This window comes from Indicator indicator, chromosome 20 (assembly GCF_027791375.1).
Source record: "Indicator indicator isolate 239-I01 chromosome 20, UM_Iind_1.1, whole genome shotgun sequence".
NCBI classification, from domain to species: domain Eukaryota; kingdom Metazoa; phylum Chordata; class Aves; order Piciformes; family Indicatoridae; genus Indicator; species Indicator indicator.
Window position 1 is genome coordinate 15,296,088 of NC_072029.1, and position 24,332 is coordinate 15,320,419.

The 24,332-nt window shown below is 41.8% G+C and overlaps 1 protein-coding gene across 1 annotated transcript in view; it reads right to left on the reverse strand.

Moving 5' to 3' along the window:
* Nucleotides 1–545: 545 nt before the first annotated feature.
* DPP6 (dipeptidyl peptidase like 6) overlaps nt 546–24,332 on the reverse strand; it is a 375,478-nt gene continuing 351,691 nt past the window's right edge. Inside the window, exons 17-26 of the mRNA XM_054390267.1 lie at nt 16,382–16,429; nt 11,997–12,095; nt 9,642–9,711; nt 7,514–7,708; nt 6,607–6,661; nt 5,582–5,687; nt 4,715–4,773; nt 2,348–2,420; nt 2,175–2,248; nt 546–692 (exon numbers count right to left, since the gene is read on the reverse strand). Of these exons, the coding sequence (XP_054246242.1) occupies nt 546–692; nt 2,175–2,248; nt 2,348–2,420; nt 4,715–4,773; nt 5,582–5,687; nt 6,607–6,661; nt 7,514–7,708; nt 9,642–9,711; nt 11,997–12,095; nt 16,382–16,429 (926 nt within the window). The remainder of the gene's footprint in view (nt 693–2,174; nt 2,249–2,347; nt 2,421–4,714; nt 4,774–5,581; nt 5,688–6,606; nt 6,662–7,513; nt 7,709–9,641; nt 9,712–11,996; nt 12,096–16,381; nt 16,430–24,332) is intronic.

Genomic DNA, 24,332 nt, shown 5'->3' on the forward strand with positions numbered 1-24,332 from the left:
TGAAAATAATTGTGCTATAATCTTTTCCATGTATTAGGTTAGAGAATTTTTTTTTCTGACACAGTGTGATGCTGACTACAGTAACCTTAATATGGATTTCACTGCTACTGCTTGATTGCTTGAATGCAAAGAGACAATTAAATCTTCCAGTCCTCGAAGTGGTGTCTTGGGGTGTCCCATCACACTCAATGTCTTACCACTTTCCAGCTAGAAGTCACTTCGTGGCAAACAAAACACAAAAGGAAACAAAACAAAAACGGAAAAAAAAAAAACCCAAACACCACAAACAAACAAACAAAAAGACCAAAACAAAGAAAAAGAAGATGTTGGTTGTGATGGATTAATTTCAGACAGCAGTTTCTGCTGAGTTCCCCATGCTTAATGTTCTTCCATTTAGGAAGGAGTTGCTGTCAAGTAAAGCAGATGAGCTGCTTTCAGTTTTCTTTAAATACATGCTAACAACGTGACATCTCTTTCTTCAGGAAAAGGATCCAGTTGCATATTGTTAGAGAGATCTGCCTTGTGCTTAGCACGGACAAGTGGAGTTAATCGTCGTCCTCCTCCTCTTTCAGTGGGGCTAGTGGCAGTTTGTCCTGAACTTGGAAACACGATGCAAAGAAGTTGACGATGGAGTTGTACAAATGCTGCTCCAGTGCTGCATTGTTAAAGTAATGGCTTTCATCGGGGTAAATCTGCACAGAAACAGGCAAATGCACACTGTTAGGAGCTTCAAGTCTCAAGACTGACCAGCCATATCTGCAGCTTGAGCTGGCCTGCAAACCTACTGCTTCTCCTCAGCACCATGTGTCTTTCTGCAAATGCACATGAGGTCCAGGGTAACCCAAGCACCACAGTGCTCTGAGTGCAGGCTTGCATCTTCCTTGCAAAGGAACTTCTTTGGAAGAGGATTTTCTGTTTAACACCATTCTGAGCAAGTTCAAGCTAAGCAGAACAAGACCACACTTGCAAATAACAGTTCTTGCTCCTTGTGAAAACTGAAAAAGAACTCTAGTTAAAGTCTGTGGAGCCTGTGAATTCCGTTTTACTGACTAAAATGAGGAAGAGGAAATGCCATTAAGTAAAAATCAAGCTTGCTGGAGAAGTAATTAAATAGAAAAAAAGTGTTGGAAGATAGAAACGAAATAGTTTAAATGCAACTTTCCATTTAAATGGAATAGGTAACTTCTGTGCATGTTGAAAAAATAGGAGGGGATCATAATGGGTGGTCCAGATTGGGATATTGAAGGGGAAAAAAATTAGTTTCTAGGGCTGGAAGTTTGCAGGCAGGACTGAAGTGTCTCACTGCTGCTCTGAGTACCTCAATCCAAGATATAGATCCCTTATCTCTCCATTCAGTCCTTAACTAATCTTGGATGTGTGTCGAACCCACGGTGCCTTCAGGCTCCAACATATTAATGCTTCTGCACTGGGAAGTGTGTAGGCCTCCTCAGTCATTGTAGTACTCACCAGAGCTGTGCTGGGCTTACTGCCTAGCTCGGATGTCTGTGCTCTATCCTGCCTGCCCTTGGAGCACGGTGGAGTGAGCAAACCCATCACATGAAGCTCCTCAGAAGTGCAGCCAGAGGGAGCTGGTATTCAGTGAATCAAGCACTTGTAAGACTTGGGCCACTGCAGCACAAGGGCCGGTACTGTGAGCTGTAGCATGGTCCCTGGCACAGACTGAGCCTGGGCTAGAAGCACTAGACTGTGGATTAGGATGTAGCAGAGGGTAGGGACTATCCCCATGGGTGGTGGATGGGTTCATTTTGGAGGCTGTACTGGCTTGGGACATTCAGCAAGTCAGAGACGTAGCTCAGTGGAAAGAAGGGCTTTCTAGACCAGAGACCAGAGCATGCTGTTTGCAGTGGCATGTCAGATTTAAGAGACAACTCTTTCCCTAAAATTTCTGGTTGGTTTAATCCCGATTTTGGCCTGTTGTTCCCAAAGAAAGCCAACCGGCATCATTTCCTTAGAGATATGTCTGTAATTTAATAACTGTTCTACCACTGTCCAAACCAAAACTGCCATATACACAAGGACAAGAGTGCACAGGAGCACACTATGCACTGCTGCTATTTCTACAGCCAGGCTGTGTTTGCTTTTCAAAGCTTGCTTTTTAATACCACTTCGAGTTCAAACTATTAAATATGAGAAAAAGGAAAAACATACTTTACCTGCAAGCTGTAATTAGCCTTTTCCCTAATTAGGTGTGTGATAAGGTCTGCAGTATGCTGAAAATGGATTTTTTCTGTAAAATACAAATTACAATCATTAAAGAGGCAAATTTAATTAAGAAAAATCAAAGTCATCCCAACGCATAATGAGCTCAAATGATGGGCAAACTTACCATCAGCAGTAGCATGAATGATCAAAAATGTCTGTTCCTTCAGTGATGAGACTCTGTGTGCTAATTTGGTGATCTGTGAAGGAAAAGGTGACAAGATTAAAAATCTTGCTAGAAATTAGCCATTTACATGGAGAAAATAGAAACACTTCATTCCACTTTGTAGTTTGTCATAGGGATAACCAGCAGGCATCAACACAGGCTGTCTTCTGTTCTGATAATGTTTACCAAAAGTCTGAACTGCAGAACACATAAAAATGTCAAAGTGAATTTCCAGTGAATGCAAAACACTGATGAAAAGTGTGCCCGAGTGCCTATGCCTAAGAACTCTTCAGAGAGCTGGAGTGACTTTGGTATGGTTTGAAGGCCAACCTCAAGGAGTTTTGACAGCCAGGAGGAGGATCTGATATTAAATTCAAGTGTTCACTGATGAGAATGTCTTTGCCCCTGACTGTCTATCAGATGCATAGAGGAAATACAAAGCTGAGGGACTGGAAATGGCACTGGGGTAGAGAGATGAAGGACATCTCCACTTTTCTCTGCATTATTCAAAAGAATACAAGTCTGAAAGAGAATCCAAAAGACTACAAAATGTCTTTGAGAGGCAAAAGGAATGTATATCTCAAACCACAGATGTTACTGCTTTATAGGGACAGGGAAGAGTATCTATATCAACTTAAACTCATGTTTCCTTTTCTGTTTAAATGCACATGCCCTAGCTCTGCTTCACTTACATGAGTTAATGTATTTTTGAGTCAGGACAATTTGTATCAATCCTATCTTTTACAAGTTTTCATCTTCCTGCTGTCTTACGTGGTTTCCACATAAGACAGGCAAATGTATGCCCAACAGCAAGAGACTTTCCATGCCTGGCTATGGAGGTCCAATTAGCTGACTAAAAAATTTTGGCATGCATTATTAACACATGGTCACTATCATTTTACATTACAGGTTAATGTAAAGATTTAGAAGTTAACACCTCTGAACATTAGAAGTAGCTTTGTGTATTTCCTTGGTGCTAGAGGCAAGATTTTGGAAATTTTGGTGGATGCAAGCCAGTTCTGGCTTTCTTGCAACTCCACACTCTGCATGGACTTAGAAAGTGTTAGCATTTTTTCCAGGATGTCCTCTAATCTTCACTCTTTTGTTGGACTAATGAGTACTCTCATCCTCAGATTCCTGGCTTTGATGCCTAAGTCTTCTGATGGTGTATGCCAATATCTGGCACTTCTTCCTTTCTACTCTCTCAGCTGTAAGCTGCCACAAGAATACTCTATTGGAGTCTACATCATCTTGAATTACTTCACCTTCATAAAGTTCATATTGGGTCCATGGGTTAGGAACATTTCTTCTCCTTAAGCAATTCATGGTTTGTCTGTGATGTGTAGGAGATATGTATCAGTTAGGGTCCATACCCAGAACAGCACCATGCTCTTCAGAGAGCTCAGGTGCTGTTCCTGGCAGCTATTCCCAAGTCAACCAAAAGGACCACTCTTTGCTCAGGCCTGATTTTCAGTGCACAAAGAGTGCTCTCTTTTCTTTTCCCCTTGCCTTCACCTCTTCTGACCTGCCTTCAAGTTTCTAAAAGGACTAAAAGAGTTTGCCATGAACTAGAAATCATGAGTAAAAGTATTTAGATAGCCAGAAAAAGCTTCCAGTGCAGGGACACAGGGTACTACCTGCCTTCTCTGTAAGAACTAAGTGTCAAAACTTTGCTGCCTTCATGTCTTCAGATGAAGACAAGACTTAGTAGGCATAACAGTGTCTTCTGTGTAACAAAGTTTGGGTTTGTGACTACTCTTTATCAGGTTTTTCTTTCAAGTAACTGAAAGAAAGAAGGCATCAAATGTCATCATATGCATTAAACAGTATCTTCATTAGCTGGTGCCATGTCTCCTTTCTCATGTCCTTCTTAACTCGGGCACAGAGTTCTGCCCACCTGAAATATCACATCTGTGTTTACATTGAAAAACCCAAGAGAAGCTGTGCTTCACTTGACTTTGGGTCAAAAATTATACCTTAGAGGGGCAAGACCCTTTGGATGTACTTTAAAGGAGGTCATGACATCATGTCTCCTTGGGCACATCTGAGTCACTCAGCTTCAGTTCTTTCAATCTGTAAAACTACAATAACTGTATTTACCCAATTTAGAGAAGCAGGCATGAAGACTGATCAATAAAAAACCCCATATCCATCACTATTCTCAAGACAAGAAAAGTAGTAATCAGGATAAAGGACACCTTGCTGCCTTTTAAATATAGTGAGTCCCTCTTGTATGTTCTTTGTCCCTCCCCCAAAGGAGAAAACATTGAGGAAGAGCTACCACCCTGGTCACATTTTATCAGGGAAACACAGTGTTTGTGCAGTTACCTCGTATGCTCTGTTATCAACCCCGTGCAAGCCCAAGTATCTTTCAGAAAAGGCTGAAGCTTGAAAAGAAAAGAAGAAAAGATCATAAGCAAGTACACTGTGGCTTCTTAGTCAAATATTGCAAATGCTAAAAAATACCTTCTTTCCTAGCATTGCCTTAGTTACACAGGACACAGTTCTAAGAGTTTTTTGAAAATGCACTAAGAATATGCATGAAACTGGAGTCTGTCATTATCATTGTGTATGGTTTCCAAGTAAGTCACAGGGAGCTTTTTTCCCCCCTCTTAATGCAACTGAGATATGAGAGCAGAAGAACCCTATCATGTTGTGTCCTTTTCTCCTTTGACCTGGGGCCATCTCCATCAATAGGCTCCTACAAGCTTGTTGGTCAGAGGGATAACTGTATGGGACCTGAAGGCTGGCTTAACATCACTGAATTTCATGTCCTATGATTTTCACTGGCACTAAGTGCAAAGGGAACTGGTGTCCCTGGGAGGAAGTATGTACAGTGGAGTACTGTCAGAGAGAGGAGGAGGTGGGCAGGCTGGACTACAGCTCCCATGGATGGATGGTTGAGGAAAGAAAGAAGCGGGTTCAAGGCATTGGTGTACGTCAGTGTGAGAGGCTGGAGTGGTATACAGCCAACTTTTTATTCAAAAAGGAGTGAGCAATAAAACTGACCACCACTGGTGACTGCAACATTGCTCTTGGGCAGAGAAAAAAGGGTTTATCTCTAGTCCTAAGAAGACACGTAATACAAAACAAGCAGGATCCTGGGGAAGAAAGAGAACACAGCTGGGACAGGTTAGGGCAGAAACTTAATTTGTAGTCAGCAAGAGAGACTGTAGGCTCTGACATGGGGTTTACCATATAGTTTGAAGTCTGACAATGGGGAGAGAGCAGCTCCACAGGCAAACACCTGGTTCTCTTCAACAGCTGGAAGCATGTAAGCACTCAGGTAGCCACCATAATCCTGGAACACAAACCAGGCAGAGGTGTCAGTGGTCCTGCCATGAGGCGTTGCTGCTTTCGATACGTAAACACTGCAGCTGAGACCTTGCAGCAAACTCTCAGCCATTATACAACACTTAATATCTTGCCCCAAAAGAAAACATAAAACAAGGGACATTTCCCTGGCTTTAGCAGATGCATCTGAAGATGAGCTGTCTGCTTGTTGCAGCTTTCCAAAGGCTTGGAAGGGTTGTGTGCTTCAGAGCTTGCCTCTTTTCATCCCACATTATGGCCATGGGGCTGATCAGATATGTCACTTCTCCAAAATATTACCTTAGTCTGCCATTATTTAAAATGGACATCACAATTACAGCACCTGCCACCAGCCTCTTAACAATTCCCTGCAGAGATGCTGCTGCACAGCACAGCTCTCCTCGCCCACTCCAAGTCTGTATCTCCCACAATAAACAATTCCTCTCCCAGTCCCATTCACATTACAAGCCCTATGTGCACTTGGCAAGTGCTGTTTCCCAGCCAGACACACACTGTGGTGCCACTCAGCCCCAGAAATCAATACTGTGGTTATATATTTTTAAGACATGAGCTGGATCTACCCACATTCCCACAGGTCTTAAGGGGCAAGACAAAAATGAAATGAAGGTTTGCAGGGGCGGGGGAGAAATAATTAATTATCTGACAACATCTGTTCTGACAAATAGTCACTTTCTGCACTTGGAAGTTCATTTTAAAAAATTGACAATTACATTGATAAAATGAGAGCTTTCATCTTGAACGTCTCTCAGGGAGAAGCAGCCTGTCTCAAAAATAAATAATAATAAAAAAGTCACCACTGACACAGTCAATAAATCAGAATTTTAGCTCAGCTGCTTAGCCACATCAGCCAACTACGAGAGCACTGAGGAACAACAGGAGAACATTACCTTCCCAAACACACCCACTCGCATTTTGTCAACGTAATGCTCCTTCAGCATGGTCCTAGAACATGAGAGAGGAGAAACAATGGGTTAAAAAGATTTTTTCCCTTAGATATAGCAACATGTGATTTTTATCAGCTTGAATTAGGGGTGGCTGCAGCAAAAGGATGCAGGCAATTCTGAATTCACACTTTTACATCCTCCTTCCACATGAGTGAAAGTTTGATTTAATCTTGCAACCTGTTGTGCTGGACTTGGCCAGGAAAGGGCAACAAATGCCCTGCACTACCTTTGAGAGTCACAGAATCAGAGAATCATAGAATGGTCTGAGTTGGAAGGGACCTCCAAAGGTCATTTAGTCCATCCTCCCCTGCAGTCAGCAGGGGCATCCTCAAGTAGACCAGGTTGCCCAGAGCCCCAAGTCATAATGAAGCTGATGCTATTGCACTATGCTGATAGCATTTTCATCACGATTATGTGCTGAATAAATCTGACAATATGACAGGAGCTGACATTCAAGGTTTTGCACTGTTTGTTCTGTTTTAAAAAGGGCTTAAGGATGTTTGTTTTGCCTTGGTTTGGTTGTTTTTTTCTTTTCCCCCCAATGGCAAAAAAATTCATCTAGGAGCTGATATTCAAGCTTACTTCTCTGTAGCTGCATGACTGTACAGAGCTAAAAATAAATAAGCTTTGAACAGGTGACACAGATAAGTGTGGTCTAATTTATCTCTGTTTAAGGCTTGTTTTTCTCCTTCTGCACTGGCTGGCATGACACCTCTCTCAGATGACTCCATTGTCCTTCCCTCCCATCTCTTTGCTCTATCGTACACACTGTTAAAGCGATCAGGACTAATGACAGCCATTGGCTAATTATTATTAATGACTTAGTCTCTTCAATAACAGTGTCATTCACCGGACAGCTTCCAACTGGTCCTTCTCTTCCAAAACACCCAGCCTCCTCTTAACCTCGTGCAAGAGCTTAGTGCCTTGGAAGCCACTCCCGCGGCCGTCGAACTTCAGCAGGATGGCATTGTGCGAGCTGACCATGACGCTTTCCCACGTCACCTCGAATCTCTCTGTTACAATCTGGCTGCCAGGTGTCCCATCTCTGAAACAGAAATAGGCAGTGAGCAAAGGCAACAGCACCAAATATGGGCCAAACGCCCTTCCCCGAGCTGTGAGCTTGCCATGGCAACGTGGGCAGGCAGCTCCTACGTGCATCGTAAGGCAGGGAAGATTTCCAGAAGTGGAGACCAGACCCTGCAACAATGATGTGCAGAAGGCTGGTTGTGTGGGATGAATTTTGGGGATGGGGTGGAAGCTTCAGGTTGGTTTCTGCCTCCCTCCTTGTACACCAATTATTGCTGCGCTAAGCTGGGCTTTGAACAAACCCTCACTACCTCGGCAGATTCCTCCTGTGAGTAAACCAGAGCAGGGATACAGAGGTCAGTTGAGTTTTCCCATTTCACACCTGCTCTAATCCAGATCTATTTTCTGTGTTCCCCAAAGATGTTATTTTACTGTTGGAAGGGTTTCTGTGAAGAGCCTGGCTTTGGGGTGCACTGGCACTGCCAAAGTATGTTGGATGAAGCTTGCAGACATTGTCTTTCCTTTACCGGCAAGCACTGGGGTTTCATTTACTGCCCCCATTCACCCAGCCCAGACTTTCCCTTTCCAACACGGCTCTTGAGAGCAGCTGTAGATGGAGCTGTCAATCACTTCTATCACCACTGCTACACACAAATACAGAGGGAAAAGACACTTTTAAAGCGATGAAACTAACAGCCTAAAAATGCCCAGGTTGGCCCAAAATTGGAGGGAGGTGGGCAAGATTCCCTCTTCATCCTTCTGCTCAGGGTCTGATCCTCTGCAAGGCCACTCCTCTTGAAACATTGAGCCCATTTCAGCCAAACAGCTTGGAAAAATCAAGAGATGATGATGGTGATTACAAGTAATATTTTAGGACTGGGATTACTGTAGAGCCACTGGCACTTCCATCTACTTCTTGTATTTTTTTGGGGTTCCTGGAGACATCAGACAACTCATGGCAGGATTTGAATGTGCACATGACTTCAGGCATTTGCGTTAATTCAAGCAAGACCCAGGCACATCCAGCTTCAGAGCCAGCCTAATCAAGTGCTGTTAGCTTGATGAGTACCAATCTTCCTCAAGCACTTGTATAATGAAGTACATTTTCTCTGCAGTAATTTTGTGATGTAATGACATGCTTATTGCGGTGGTTTTGTCCTTCATGGAGGGGTGTGGTGTTCAAGCACTCATGTGGCATTCGTCACTCCTGCAGAAGGCTTCTCTTCTGTGGGGTGTTCCCTGGCAGAGAGTAAGTGAGGAAGTGGGACACAGCTAGGGCCAAACTGGTTCTTCCAAGGTCTGACTTCTCTCCTCTAGTTTCTTTTCAAATTGCCAGAAAAAACCTCAGTAATGTGTATTGTTATTACTAAATGCTGCATAAATAAATACCCATCTGCTATGCCTGCCAGAGGAAACCCTGCCTACCTAATATAAATGCTAACATCGTGGAGATCTTCAGATGTTTCCAGCTCTCTTTTTACTGGCACTTACATGGGAAGGATTGCTGCAGGAGGGCATCTGAAAATTAAGCTGTAGTAAGGCTGACTACATCCCACTCTAAAACTACTTGTGACGTTCAGGGTGACTGACCTGAGCACTGGGACAGAAAGTCAACACCCATCTTTTATTCTCCCTCATCCTGTTTCTGCCCCCAGAATTATGCAGTTACAAGTGTATGTGGAACAACTATAAAACCCTACTCTGCAGGGTTTTACTGGGACACCCTCCTGAGAGCTGAAACCTTGGCTCAGACATGGGTGAGAAGTCACCTATGGCCAGCCTCTCCCGGCTCTGAGGTAAGACGGGGGGTAGGGGTAGCAGTGCTGGATGTAGGCATTAAAGTGGTCTGACATTCATTGTACAAAACATATTTTAAAAGGCTCTGCCCATAGCTGAGGTTTCCATGCTGCCCTAGTAATATGCACAGAAAGAAAGGACAAGTGAGAACTTACACGACCAAAAGCAAGGGGTAGTGTGCAGTGTCCGAAAATGTTGCTGGCTTCAAAATCTGCATTGGCAATTCTAGGCAAAAAAACCCAAACAAATAGGAACATGTCTTTACTGTGGGAAGGATGACGTAACTCTAAAGATTTTTCAGGTGGTTTGGCCGCTTGTGAGTAGGAACAAAACAGCATTTCATCAGAAGCACTGGTAAATAACACCTTACAAACGCAGATGTTGTCAATGAAAAGACTCATATTATGATAGCCATGGTGACAAGAAATGTAAATTGAGAGTACTGTGTGAGCTGTTCACTCATGCATCATTTCTACAGTGTTCAATTAACATCTGGCAATAGCTATAATTTTCCTTTTTGGCAGCTGGGTGACTGATGCAGCCAGAAATCAATATTTCAGGCTAGCAGAGGAGCGGGAAAATCAGCGATGAAAACAGTAATTTAAAACCCAATTAAGTCTGGTGGCTGGAGGGAGAGAATAGGATTATTTTGCTGTAATGGTGTGAAGAACAGATAGAGAAAACATGTGTTTTAATCCTAACTTCCAGAGGGCTTAATTTTGCTCTAAAGCAGGAGGTAGCCATGCTGAAGCCCATAGTGGTACCAAATCAGAGCAACTGAGGGACACGCTCACCAAAGCTTCACTTAACTGCTTCCTATGGCTTTGTACCAATAGCCAAAAACCCTGCCACACAAAAGCTTTTTGCATTAAGGGGAGCACATTTATTTTCAAATGTTAACTGCAATCCAGATTAGCAAAGGCCCAGCAATTAAATCGGTATTAGGAGTGTTGTCAGTAGATTAATACACAGATTAACTGTGTGGTTTAAGAGGTTTGCTTTGCAATTATTGTCTGACACTCTGCCTAATTAGTTATTCCATCTGAATGCTAATGGCTGCAAATTGGATCAATGGCCTAGGGACAGACAGCCAAAAAGGCCATTGCTTGACTTTAAATATAACTAAGCACTACGTGCAGTGCTCCCAACGCTGTCCAGCCTGAAGCTGTTAAAATACAGGGAAGGCACAGAAGAACAGCTGCACAGAACAGCCACATGGCTGTGGCCAGCTCATATTTATTACAAACACACGTATTTTAGGTTAAATGACCAGAACTGCATTTCAGTGGTACCTGCAGATAAGAAATTTAGCATCAAGCTATCTCTAATAAGCTGCAAGTGCCACTACGAATTGGCTCAGGTTGAGAATAGATGTGATCTTTATGATAGGTCCTTTCCCCATCTTTTTCTGCCCTGGAACTACACATCTGTTCTGGTTATTTTCTGCATTGGTTTATGTTCCTAATGCCCATTTGGCAAGCAGAACATTGTAGAGCCATTATGAGCCTTTCCAAATGGCAACTGTCTCTCAGTCTTTGGTTCACATTTTATAACATTGGGTAAATCAGTACCTTGTCATCCCTCACACCTCAATAGTTTGATTTCACTGCATCTGATCTGAGAGGTACATTCCTTTCTGGCATAGGAAATACTATGAGACCAGGTTCTTCCAGTTGGATTTTGTTTGTTTGTTTTTTAGAGTTGCCACCATAGACACACACGCTGGGATTTTTGGGAGCCATTGCACCACTGTGTGGATTTTCCATATATAAGTAAGAGATTTGCTTACAGCCAGAGGAGAGGGTTTTGGGTTGTTTCAGGTAAAATTACAGATTCTGGAAGAAAATGCTTACATTTGGCTGTTTGCCACCAGGCTTTCCTCTTTCTCTCTGGCATATAGATACTTGGGGAGTGATTACACAAATAATGTACCAGCTGCATATCTAAACTGCTCCAAGTTTCTGCTTTCTTCACTCCACGTGAAATCTCTTGGCTTTTCTCATAAACCTGCTTTTTTTCCCTACCCTATCAAGTGACGTGACTTTCTCAAAGAATCCTGAATGGCTCTTGTGGTCTCTTATTCATGAGTCATCTTCATTCACTGCAGTTCAGTATTCTACAATGAAAGGTGGTCAGCAAGCACATCAAACCAATCTCAAATAATAGACCAGGCCAGCTAGGACAAATGCTCCAAACACTGAGGGCACTACATTGTGTCATTTCCCAGAGTGTTTTGTTTTGTTTTGTTTTTCAACAAAGAAAATTTTAAAAGGAAAAAACCCCACAACCCAGCCCTATCATTTTGTCTTTGTTCAGCTGCATTCTCATCAAATCCTGTCTCTGTAATAACCTCCTGGAGTAGGACATCCTAAGAGAGTGCTTTGCAAACTGTGTGAGTTTACTGAGAGCCAAAGTCATTTTTCCTCCTGCCAGTCTATCCAAGATGACTGTATCATTTTATAGCAATAGCAGTGGAAAAGAAAATCAGAGACAGGAAAGGTGTTACTTACTGTAATCATCTATCTTGATTTCCATGTATTCCACCTTCGGCATTTGCCTGTCATTTACAGCCAGCTGCACATTTTCATTTACCTCCAGCTCAAAAATTTCTGAAAGAAGGACAAGATCAGAAAAACTTTTGGCATTGTTTGTGAAAAAGCATTTTAACATTTTATAGCCACTTTAATATTCGTAACGGATAGCTAATTCAGTTAAGTCTTTGAAGACCCTTCCAGGTTCTTCTTTGGCAAAAAGCTATATTCCTGAAATCAGTCACATTCAGCTGCTTTCCAGCAAATAGGAACACAACCTTCTGTGTTGAGGCAGTACTATGGGTCCCAGTTAGATATCTACACACTATGCATACTTGCCATGCAAAGCCAGATATCAAATTAAGAAGTCCTCAAGTCCATGCCCAAGTTACATCTAATAAATGGGAAAATGGGAGGAGACCATGGAGGGCTTCAGGACAAGGTGGTGCTGCTACACAAGAGTAAATCCGTGAAAAGGAAAGCCATGGGCTTCCTTGAGAGAAGGGTGGACAAGAGAAGAGTGGAGCGGAATAGATAAAGACCATGCAAGCCTGCAAAGTTAGGTTTTGGAGAGGTCTCGGCTTTCATAGTGTTTCAAGGATTGTTTATTTTGTTTGTGTGTCCTATCCAAGGACACTCTGGGCCTGAAATAAAGGAGAGTTCCTCCTTCTCTGGATTTAACCTTTATTCTCCACATCCTGGCCATGTGCACTAACCATTGAACCTTTTCTAGAAAAAGTAGCCACTTTCAACATCAGAAAGAGTAAGTCCTTTCCAGACAGTGAGGAAAGTGCCCATCTTTGGGAGACATTTCAGCTCATATGTTCTAGGTGGTGGGAAATGTCTCCTGGTGATGGTGAGGCTCCTGAGCCCCATGAGAGAGGGATTCAAGGGCCTGGGGGATCCCATGCTAGTGGCAAAGAATTCCAGTCTGGGGAGCCCCTTACTGTGCTCATCCCCATAGCATCAGGCTGGATTTGAACAAGGGAGAGTCAGGGCATTATCTCTGCCATTTGAATCCAAGGAGAGTTTGAGGGTTTGCACCAAATTATGTGTTTCATTGACTGTAATTTCCCTTTTGAGACACACTGATAAATAGATGTGTAACTGCAGCTCCTCAAATAAAGCTCCCAGTACCTGATTATCATGCTCTCATTGCCCATCTCTGCTGAACAGGCAGGCGCAGCACAAAAACATGCCCTTCCCAGTGAATACATTTCACAGATCTTTCAGCAGTAGCATATTGGTTCAACGACTATTCACCCTGCTTCTGAAAAGCCTGGCTCCTTCTCTATTGAAACCACAACCCCCACAAAAGTGCCAAAGCAACAGCTTATTACGTTTAGTTAAATATTAAGATTCTCATTTAATTATGGCACACACAAGTAGCTTTATCAGCAGAAAGGGGCTTGCCACGTAGGGGAATTCAGTCAAGCTGGTTTATTTGTTCATATAATTGCATTCACAGAAAGCCAGGAAGACTGTGGAGGAAATAAAAAAGATTGGCATATCTCCTAAAGGACTTTCTTTTCTGATTTAGGACCACAGGGAGCTTGAGTCTGTGGAGTACAAATGGTCATTGCTTAATTAAATGTAAGCAGGCTATAATATTCAGTGCAACTCACTATTATCAGATTATTGCAGAATGCAGAGGCAAACTCCCTTTATAGAGTAATGGGCTCATATTAAATAAGTAAATTCAGTAAGATGCATGGCCTTTATTCAAAAGAAAAAGAATGGTGTGGAAAAAAAAAGGGAATCAAGGGAAATGCTAATCATATGCAGAAACTCATGAATTTCAGCAGGGGATATGTTCTCTGCATGACTAGATCAAGTTCTCTATGTAAGAACTGCTACACATATGCATCTGTCAAAAAGAAAATTAATTTTGGTGTGTTTTGTTACTTTTCCAAGCCCTTCATTTGCTGTTCCTGTTTTAGAGTATCTCTCATTCATTCACATACACATATGTTAGAGGCTGTAACACAGCTGATGAGAGAACTATCCTGCACATGCTGCTACAGCCAGTCAGCCATCTGCATGTCTATGGGAAAACTGACCTGTTGTGTTTAAGGGAGGAAAAAAGAAAGTGACTTTGGAGCTACAGGCCAGAGCTAAGGAACTCTCCTGGACCTCTGGCAACATCCTCTGTGGGCTGAAGAACCTTGTGGGCATCACCTGGGCTGCTCTGGAGTTACCCTTAGCAAGGGCCCAGGTCTTTGCTGGGAAGAAGAAGAGCTGATACAACTCTGTGCACAGAGTGAGATAGGAGTGCTCAACTGGTGCAGAAGAACTATGTGCCTGCAATTTGCTTTCAGTTACTTTGCAGTAACTTCAGTTACTTTGCAGTAACTTCGGTTACTTAGCATTTAAAGTAATTTTAAAAAGCAATTCTTGTATTTTTGTAGACTAGCTATGAGTGCCAACGTTTGCACATTTATAGCAGAAGTAAAACTACACAAGGTACCAGACCAGTACATGGAGCTATACCCTCAGCCCACTATGGTCAGCAGCCAGAACCCTGGCTCCAGTGAGAGGCCTTCTCCAGACACCAGTCAGCTCCATCACAGCACTTTCATCTGGAAATTAGAGACCAGTGGGGAAACTGAGTTATGAGGAAATGAAATATTTATCTCCTGGTCACTCTGTAAGCAAGGTGATGGCAGATGGCCTAAGGCATGGTCCAGGGTATGTTGTGTTGCTTTGCTTCGGCAAAGCAGCTGCCCTTAGAGGACAGCCATGCAGCATTGTATTGCTTTAACCTAAGTTGTTCCAAGATGCTGCTAGATTTTATGCATGTCTTTATCTGCCAATAAACATTTTAACTGGAAAAAATAGTGGAAAACGATGGGAGGAGAAGTTAGAGTTAAATGTACAATACTTCTCCTTAGCAACATTTGACACTAGATGGAACAGTACTAAATATTTCTGTTTCAGTGACAAAGGATGCAATACACCACATCTCTGATTCTAATAAAATGCAATCAGAATTTGGGATTGCACTCAACACACCCTGCTTATAGGCAGAAATGGAACAAACCAGGCAACTCACAGACACTGTATAAAGCAAGATGGATCCTGTGGGTTTTTTCTTACATGTCTTTTTGCCACAGGAGTCTTTCCTTTGACACTTACCACCTTCAGTGGGAAATGAAGCAGCTCAGCATTTCATAGAAAACCTTTAGTTTGAGAGTCAGACTCCCTGGTTTGCTGTGTTCCTGTCAGAGGCAACACCACTCAGTTGCTGTAAATCCATCTGAGCTGAGCTGACATGATTCCCAATAAACTGGCCATGAACAGATCAGCTAGAATAGAGGTGTTGCTTATCATTTAGCTCCTAACAATGCCTGAAGTCCCTAACTTAGGGACTGGGCTAAATTCTACATTCAAGTGAAAGATTAGGATCTACCATCAAAGTAACAGAAGCAGATATATCTTGGTTTCACTCAGTCCCACACCTTGCTTTGAAGTTTCCTGAGACTCAAGAGAGAGAGAAAGGAGCACCTTTAAGACCCATGTGGAGAAGAGACAGAGATGGACTCTCTATCTGAGGCTTTGTGCCACACTGACTTGGGATAAAAAAAATGATCTTTCTGGATAATTTGTTTTGCTACATGTGTGAACCCCATAAACCCCCTGGCTCTGTGGGTTCTACAGAGAGTCCTAACCAGTCTGGCAATGGCTACAGACAGTAGTAAAGATCTGGAGTAAAAAAAAAAAAAAATCCTGTATTTGTAATAATTCCAGCTTCACACTGATGGAGATGTGAATCATTAGCATGAAAAAGCCTTACCAAACAATAAGTGCTACAATCCCCATGAACAGATCAGGAAACCAGGCAGAGGTACAGCTCATGGGGCTTATTCCTCTGTGTTATCTCTTTCAACCCGACAATCCCTATCAGAATGATTTAAAAAAAAATCATAAAGCCAAATATTTGTTCTTTTTTGAGTAGGAATGAATATTTGTGAAACAGTAACAAAAAGAATCAATCATAGAATCATAGAATCAGTCAGGGTTGGAAGGGACCACAAGGATCATCTACTTCCAATCCCCCTGCCATGGGCAGGGACACCTCACACTAGATCAGGCTGCCCAGAGCCAGAGAGTGATCTGGACAATGCAGTTTTTAAGAAAGTTGATAAAAAATATCATGGCCAAACCTCTGCCTTCATAACCCAAAGAGAAAGCTTTTTGTGATAGCAGCACAAGAGCTCTGTGATTCCCTTTGACTTGCAGAAGATTTGGATTTAGGAAGAGTCTGGGCTCCCCAGTAGTTCAAGTTCACCAAAAAGCAGCTATAGCTTAGTGTCCTGCCTGGCTACTTTTCTCTGAAGAATTGCAAGGTTCAAGTCCATTCTTACTCTGTGCATCAATTGTGTTGTGAACAGTCACCATGGGGACTCGGGGACCTGGAAAAGAAGAAGAGAAGAACTCAGTTAAATATCTATCGAAGCACACACAGATGCACATGAACCTGGCTTTGAATTCCACAAAGCTGAAGACTCCTGAGACTCACTTTCCATGCAAGAGTAATCTAAAAAACAAATCACCCTGATATTAGAAAGAGTCTGTGAATAAATGACAGTCCTGTAGACTCCAAGACATGCGAGGTTTCAAAGCTCTTTCCCAACGGACCACTAAATGCATCTTTCCCTAATTTGTAAACATTAAAATTAGCACAAACACAATTAAATCACTTGCTTTAAAAATTCTAATGACATCCAAAGATCACAGCACAAAGCACTTACATTTTGTATAAGGCATTTACATTTCGTATGCTACGGATAAGTGTTGCTGTTTTGCAAATGTTTTGACTTGTTCTGCGTTTTTATTTATTTATTTTTAATGAACCTTTTTTTTTTTTTTTAAATGAATTAAATACCAGTTTGGCTTTCACACTAAGAAAAAAAAGACCACTGTCTTAAAATGCAGCATTTGAGTACTGAAATCAGGTAGTATTATAGAAAGAGGATTATCATTACTATGCAATGCACCAGTGAAACACAGAATTCATTGCCATGGGATGCTGCAGTCTTTGGGATGCTCTAAGTCTTTACCACAGGATGCTATAGCCTGCAGCACAGGATGCTTGTAGGATGCTACAAGTGGTCTGCATTCAACTTCTTGTTAAGCAAATTTGTAACTGTCTGTATAAAAGACCCATGGAGGAAAGGTGGTTAGAAACCATGATTCCTACTTGCCCTGGCCCTGACAGTCTGCTGGCATGCTACTGGTATGCAGCAGTAACCTGCTATTGGGCTACACTGAATATCAAAACTCCAAGGTTTTTTAAGCTTCAAAATTGGACAGCTTACAGAGGCTTGATATTCACTGAGATTCAAACCCCTTTAAGATGTCTTGAGTCCTTCCACTTACAAGCAAATCCTGCGTTATCACCAGTCATGTGCACCAGAAATTTGTGTAGAGCTGGCTGAGAAGTCCCTGAAATGCTGTAATTGACAGTATGCACACAACTGGCAACAAAAATGGGTTATTGTGAGTCAGTCATACTGCTTGCATCAGTGAAATAAGTCCCTGAGCACAAAAAACCAAAGAGAAAGCTATGATCATGTGAATGTTTTCCCCTTGCTGCCAAGACACAACCTGCCATTGCATGCAATCAGGAGTGTTTAATGTAGAACTTACCTACAGAGAGGAGGCAGAAAAATGTTTTAGTTATCATTAAGCTGACTGATATGGCAGCCTGACTTTTGTTTCCTAACAACTGAGAATTTTCTTCACGAACAATCAAATTCCTTTGTGCCATTTACAGTGAGGGTGGTAAGACACTGGACCAGGTTGCTCAAGGAGGTTGTGGATGCCCCCTCCCTGGAGTTGTTCAAAGCCAGGTTGGATGAGGCCTTGAGCAACCTGGTCTAGCGGAAGGTGTCAGTGACAATGTCAGGGGGGTTGGAACTAGATGATCTTCAAGGTCACTTCCAAACCAAACTATGCTACGATTCCATGATTGTCCTGGAATGCAGCTGAATATAATGCACAGAGGAAAACCTTTCTTTACTCACCAGGATTGAGCTGAGTTTACCTTTCTACTACCAATATACATTGATGTGCTGATCATACTTATTTATAAATGTGCCCTGCTTTTCCCCTGCAGTCTCAGAAGCCAGTCTACTGGAAAAACAACAAACCTAATAAACAATTCATCCTGGCCATGATAAAGATCATCACTGAAAATAAAAGCAGTCCTCCCAAATGACTTCAACCAGAGCTAGAGCAGTCCTTTAATTAACACAAAAATGCCTAACAAAAAGAAAGGAATAAAGAGAAGAATGCAATGCACAGAACCCTTTTGTTTTCTAATTTATCTTTATCTTTTTGTTCTGGCACTAGAAAAAAACTGTGAAAAACAAATAAATAAAGAAAAAAGCCAGTATGTGGTTTAGAAAATTCTATGCATTATATATTTGTTTTCTTAGTCTTTCACTACCTTACTGTCCTCTCCCCAAATCAATGTTTTAATATGAGGCCCATATAAAGATATTCAGTTTGAAGTAATGCCAAATAAAAATATTTTAAAATATGCATCAATACCCTTGAAAAAGTAGACTTCTGAGTTGCTCAGTTTTAATTTTCAACAAAGGAGACAAGAAGGTAAAGATAAAAATCTACAGAGTAGAATCACCAGGTTTGTGAGAAAGATACTCCTGATATTGAATATCCCCAAGAGTGCCATTCCAGTTAATCAATTCATTTGACTTGTAAGTGAGCTGAAAATCACTAAGAAGAGAAATAACTTATTTTAGGAATTACATAAATTGCAATTGCAATTGCAATTTTTAAAGTAAAATGACCTAGTTACCTGCCACCCTACGTCTCTTGGTACACACATGTAGAAAGTCTTTCCACACTCATGAGTCAAGTACCTCATGCCTGACAGGGATAGAACAAAGTTCTTGAAATCAGGAAGTGTCTATTCATTAGCTGCCTCCTCTACTTTATTGTTAAACCCATAACAGTGTGACAGTCCCATTACACATGCCATCTGGCAAATGCCATCCACTGTCATTTGCAGATCTGAGAGTGAAACCTAATTTGTTCAATGAACTGCTGGGAGCTGACAGAAGCAGAGCGAGGACATCCTCTGCTCCGTGCCTCCTCTCTCCAGAGCCTTTCCAAATGGGTTTTGACTGTGACTCCTGAGCCCTGGCACATTCTGCTGCTTCTGTTCTTTAATGAGTGCTGATGAACACCTGTGTCTACTTGTCCCCCTTGGAAACTTTGCAAACACTTTCACCCTTGCTTACAGAGGTCCTGAGTAGTTAGGAGCAACAGGTGCAGGCTGGACTTCAGTAAATAAAGTAGATGTTGAACTGCTTTGTCCCCAATGTGAAAAGGTAAGAGAGACTCAGAACATGTCCTTCTCTGGAGACTTTCCAAACCCACCTGGATGCATTCCTGTGCAGACTATCCTAAGTGATCCTGCTCTGGCAGGGGTGTTGGACCTGATGATCTCTTGAGGTCCCTTCCAACCTCTGATATACTGTGAGACTGTGAACCTGGGTGAGTGCACCCCAAATCAGGGGCAGATCATTTATGGCATGCTGAGGAGATGATGGTGCTGTGAATTTTTTCCCCTGGTCCTTGCTGCAGCTGGGTATTTACAAACCACTGTCATACACCCTGAGGTGTATGACCTGACATTGCTGCTCCCTACCATCTCCTCCAAAATTTTTAGGATGTTCAGTGGCACCTTATGGGCTCTGTGACCCCATTATCCCTCTCTGCATCCCTCTGGCAGGTGCAGGACAGGGTGTGCTGGAGTGCTATCAGCTGGAACTGCTTCACTCAACTTGCAAGCTCTGCTTCCCTCTTCTCAACTCCATCCTTGCACCAACTTTAGTAACTTGGCACCAGTTTTAATGCCTCTGATTTATTTATGAATCATATTCATTTTATGACCCTTTGATTTATAATTTAAGAGAAAGGAACAAAACAATTGACAGAAGAATTTTTGTATGTATAGACACACTCTATAGTGGACAGACATGCAGTTAATAAAGCAGCATAAATCTGCAGTTACAGGAATGAGATTTTCCCTTAGTACAGTTAAAAGTCTGACTTCATCCCAGGGCCTTTGACTTCAAAACCACTCCTGTCATTATCCACGCCAGAAGTAAATTAAGCCATATCACCACAATGACATGGGCAAATTTATCATCAAGGAAGCACTACCTGCTGGGATCTGAAAGTGCACAGAAAGTCTGTTCCCCAGTAATTTGACAGAAAAAAAGTATGGCCATGGCTTGTCATCAATTTTAAAAGCAGCTGTCCTTACTATTTCCAAGAGGATTCTGTTTAAACACTATCAGAAAGAATCTGCCTAAGCTATCTAAGCAGTAAGGTGTAGATTTCCAGAATAAAAACAGAAAAATCATACAACTTACAACAAAATATCTACCAGATATTTTGTTTTGTCATACTTTTAAGACAATATTCCACATTATTCCTGATGCTTCCATGATCAAAACAGTGCAAGGAATTATATCAGTTACAGCTTTGAAATTAAAATAGTGACTATAAAAAGAATATGAAGTAAAATTGCAAAAAAAAAAAAATGTGTTTAAAAAGGAAAAAAAAAAAAGAAAGAAAAGAAAAAGGAATTGTCTTATTCTTCTCATCCATATTCTCAAAGGCTTCACTGTGGCAGACAATTTCAGACCAGAAGCTAAATTCACAGTGTGTAAACAATGAAAATTCAAATGCTCTCTGCCAACGCCACCAGCATATCTCTTAAGCGCTGATGAATGATTTAAAAGAGCAGCTGCAAGCGATGGGAGCTGAGAGGTCTGGCTCTGCACAAGTGAGATAATTGGCAACAGCCATCTCTGTGTACAGATTCCAGATCTCTTTATTTGCTAATCCATGAATTATTTATACCTGCCGCACAAAGTTCATATGTTGGGGTGATATTATCAGCCTAATAAATAAAGACATGGAGAGCTCTGTGAACCACTGCTTGCAATTAAAATGTTTTCCCATTTACAGTATTTTCCAGTCCATGCTACAGATAGATGTTCGTGCTGTTTGCTTTGGCAACCTTGTTGACACAAACATCAAACAGATTTGTGCTGCTCTTCACCCTCCCCAAGGCATTTAATTTTTCAATCTCATCTTTACATCTTCAAATGTAACTTCTCTTGTAAAATAATCGATACTGGCTTGCTTGTTCTTGGGCAACAAACCACGCTGATGGTGCTGCTTGTCTCTGCCCATCTGATATTAGCAATAAATGTGCTTTATGTAGAGCAGAAATAAGTCTGGTGGTTCTGAGGCAGCGTGATGGTTTGAAACCGTCTTTTTAATTTTTCTTTGCAAAGTTGAAGCAGAGAAAGCTAAAGAATGTAAATAAGTCACTGTTGGGTGTAAGAAAGCAAAATAATGATTGTTCTAAACACTTCCATTGGATAGATAGAAATGTTTAAGAACCACTACTCAAAACAAAGTTGGGGCAGTCAGGGTCTGAGTTCACAACTTGCTGGGCTGTCTGGCTGCTGCTGCTGCTTCTCTTCTGGTTGAAGCTAACACACTGACCTTGGTGAGCTCAGTTAACAGCCTCTGCTTTTAACTCTCTCTGCTTTCTGCCAGTGGGGTCTGGGGGGAGGAGGCCCCTGGGAGAGAGGGCCCTTGGGAGGACCCCTCAGGGGAAGCAAAGAGAGCTTGGTTGTACTTTTCTGTTGATTGTATGTATTTGTAAATGTTGTGAACTGTGTATATTTGTACATATCCATTGCATTTCATCAGAGATTGTAGATTTGCTTGTAAATACAGCTTGCATTTGCTTTCCAGACTGAGCTAGCCTGGTTATTGTCGGTGTGGGGGGATTTCAGCTCTCACACTGGTACAGGCAGCTTTGGTTAGCCACACCTAGAGGGCAAATGAGCAAGAGATTTGTCCTTAACTGCACTACACAACAGAGATCTGAGTAGTTCATCAAAAGGTTGCTCACATGAAGGAGCATGGTCAGGTCCTCAGTCCATTCCACAGGATTTTGAGATGTGCCTACAAACAGTGCTGTGAGAAGCTGGGCTGACACTAACTGGCTCCATCCTGCTGTCTGTTCTTTAGCACAGAAGAATATGGGAACTGGGTCTGAGAAGCCCCTCCCTTGCTTCTTCAGGTAAATGTGTGTTATAAAAGTCTTAACAAACACTCTCTAAATGTTACTTTTTTCACTGGTGTAATGCCTGCTGGTGGCTCACTTAATTCCTACTGGTGTCTCACTTTTCTGGTAGGAGCTGCCCTCTAACTTGAAGCTATACAGGCTGTCACTTCATCTTTTTAGGATTGCTTCAATAAGCTGTTTTCTACTAACCACAACTATTCCCATTATAGTTAGTCATGTGTCCCCAAAGCTCTCACTGAGTAGGATAAACTAGATTATTTTAGCTCCCTTCTGTAAGAGGATGTTCCTTTTCCTCTCTTGTAAGAGTGTTTTATATTCAGTTTCTCCTTGGGGACATTGGAGGTTGGACTCAACGAACTTTAAAGGTCCCTTCCAACACAAAACTTTTTTTGATTCCTAAACAGAAATGACCAGAACTCTGCTGCAGAGAATGTCTTAACTGGTCCTTATATAGTGAAACTCCTACTTGCCCAATTCTACAGAACATTGTTTACCTGCATTATCCTACAAGAGCATTTGCCTTTCCCATGATCACAGCAGGCAGGCAGTTTGCAGACATCCAGTGATCAGCATTGGATACTCAGGCACCCATCTGCTCTTCTGAGGCATTTCTAACTCTTGAGCTTCAAGCGTACAAGACAAATTCTTGCCCTGAGTGACTATGTGTTTAATTTTGTCCTTTATACTATTAATTTCTCCCACTCCAGCCAGCCAGCTTCTCCAGTATTTCTCTTTGCCTTCTGATGATGCTTATCAGCTTTGTGGTCTTAATAAATTCCATTAACAGTGTCCAGCTTTGGATTCCCAGGCTTCCAGGGAACAATCTAAGCAAGGTCCTAATGAACCCTGCTGCTGATCTCCAATTAGCCTTATATTTCTCTTCATCATAATCTACTGCCTTCTTTTATTTAGCTGGTGCTTGACCTTCTTTTACAATTCTTTCACTAATCCCCATCCTCTCCTTCTTAATAAGTATCATCCAATGAGATATCAGAGGGAGCTGAGTGAAAGCATTTCCTTCCTTTCACAAGGCTTTGGCTAAGGGTTTCAAAAACAACACAATAATACATGTGGATGGTTCCTTCCAAAGAGGAGGGTAGAAAACCTACAACCTTCAAGAAACACTGCAGGTACATTCATCCATTATAGTGATAGAATCAGCAGTAAAAAGGAGGTAGGTTAGGAGAATTTGCTTGCAGAACTCCTGAACCTAGTAGTGCACCATGACTGTGTGCCTGGAGACCTAAGTACCAGAGGTAAGATGGAGTCACTCCAGGTGGTGTGGGGATCACCAACTTCCCAAAAGGCTATGATACTTTGTTGTAGTACACTGGTTCAGATCTACAGATAGAAGAATTAATCTTAACAGAGAAATCCCCACACCCAACTCTCCTTTTTCCAATGTCTGTTCTATTTCTTGCTATTTGTAATTAAATCCCTCATTAATTTGTCCCATTTCAATTCAAGTTTAATCCAGGCTTTCTGCAAACTTTGAGAAGAGATGAAAGCAAAAAGTTTAACATTTTTCCCTCTTCTTAAAATACAAATTTCCTATTGGATTAGTACATGCTAATCCTAAGAGAAATATAATGTGAAAGAACATGCCTGACATCTTCTGTATTCCCTGCCCACCTTTGACAGTCTCTGGATAATTCAGGATGCTTAGGGAGGCTACACGTGGAGGTTTTGAAGACAACACCAGACACAGCCCTGAGAAACCTAGTCTGAGCTCTTCTCTGACACTGCTTGAAGCAGGAGGTTGCACTACAGACCTTCTAAGGTTCCTTCCAACAGGAATTCTCTTATGACTTTGTGATTCCATGGTTAAAACATATCACAAATGACAATGCCATGATAGACAGACAGTGCAGCCAAGTCCTGGTTGGGCTGTGGAAGGGGAAGAAGAGTGCTGCAGTCCCTGTCACTCTTCCCAGCATCTCTAATAAACATACTGCTGATACCTTTAAGGGAAAAATATTTCCTTGTAATGGCAGCATGAAAGAAAACACTCTCCTCTCAGTGCTACTTAAAATTCACTAACACTGAGGGAATAAAACCCCACTGCATATTTTGTGTTGGTAAAAGCTTAGTATAAAGAGATTTAGGTAATCTTAGTTTATGTTTTATCACAAATAAAATTCTCTTGCATCTCAATAAAGATAACCCAG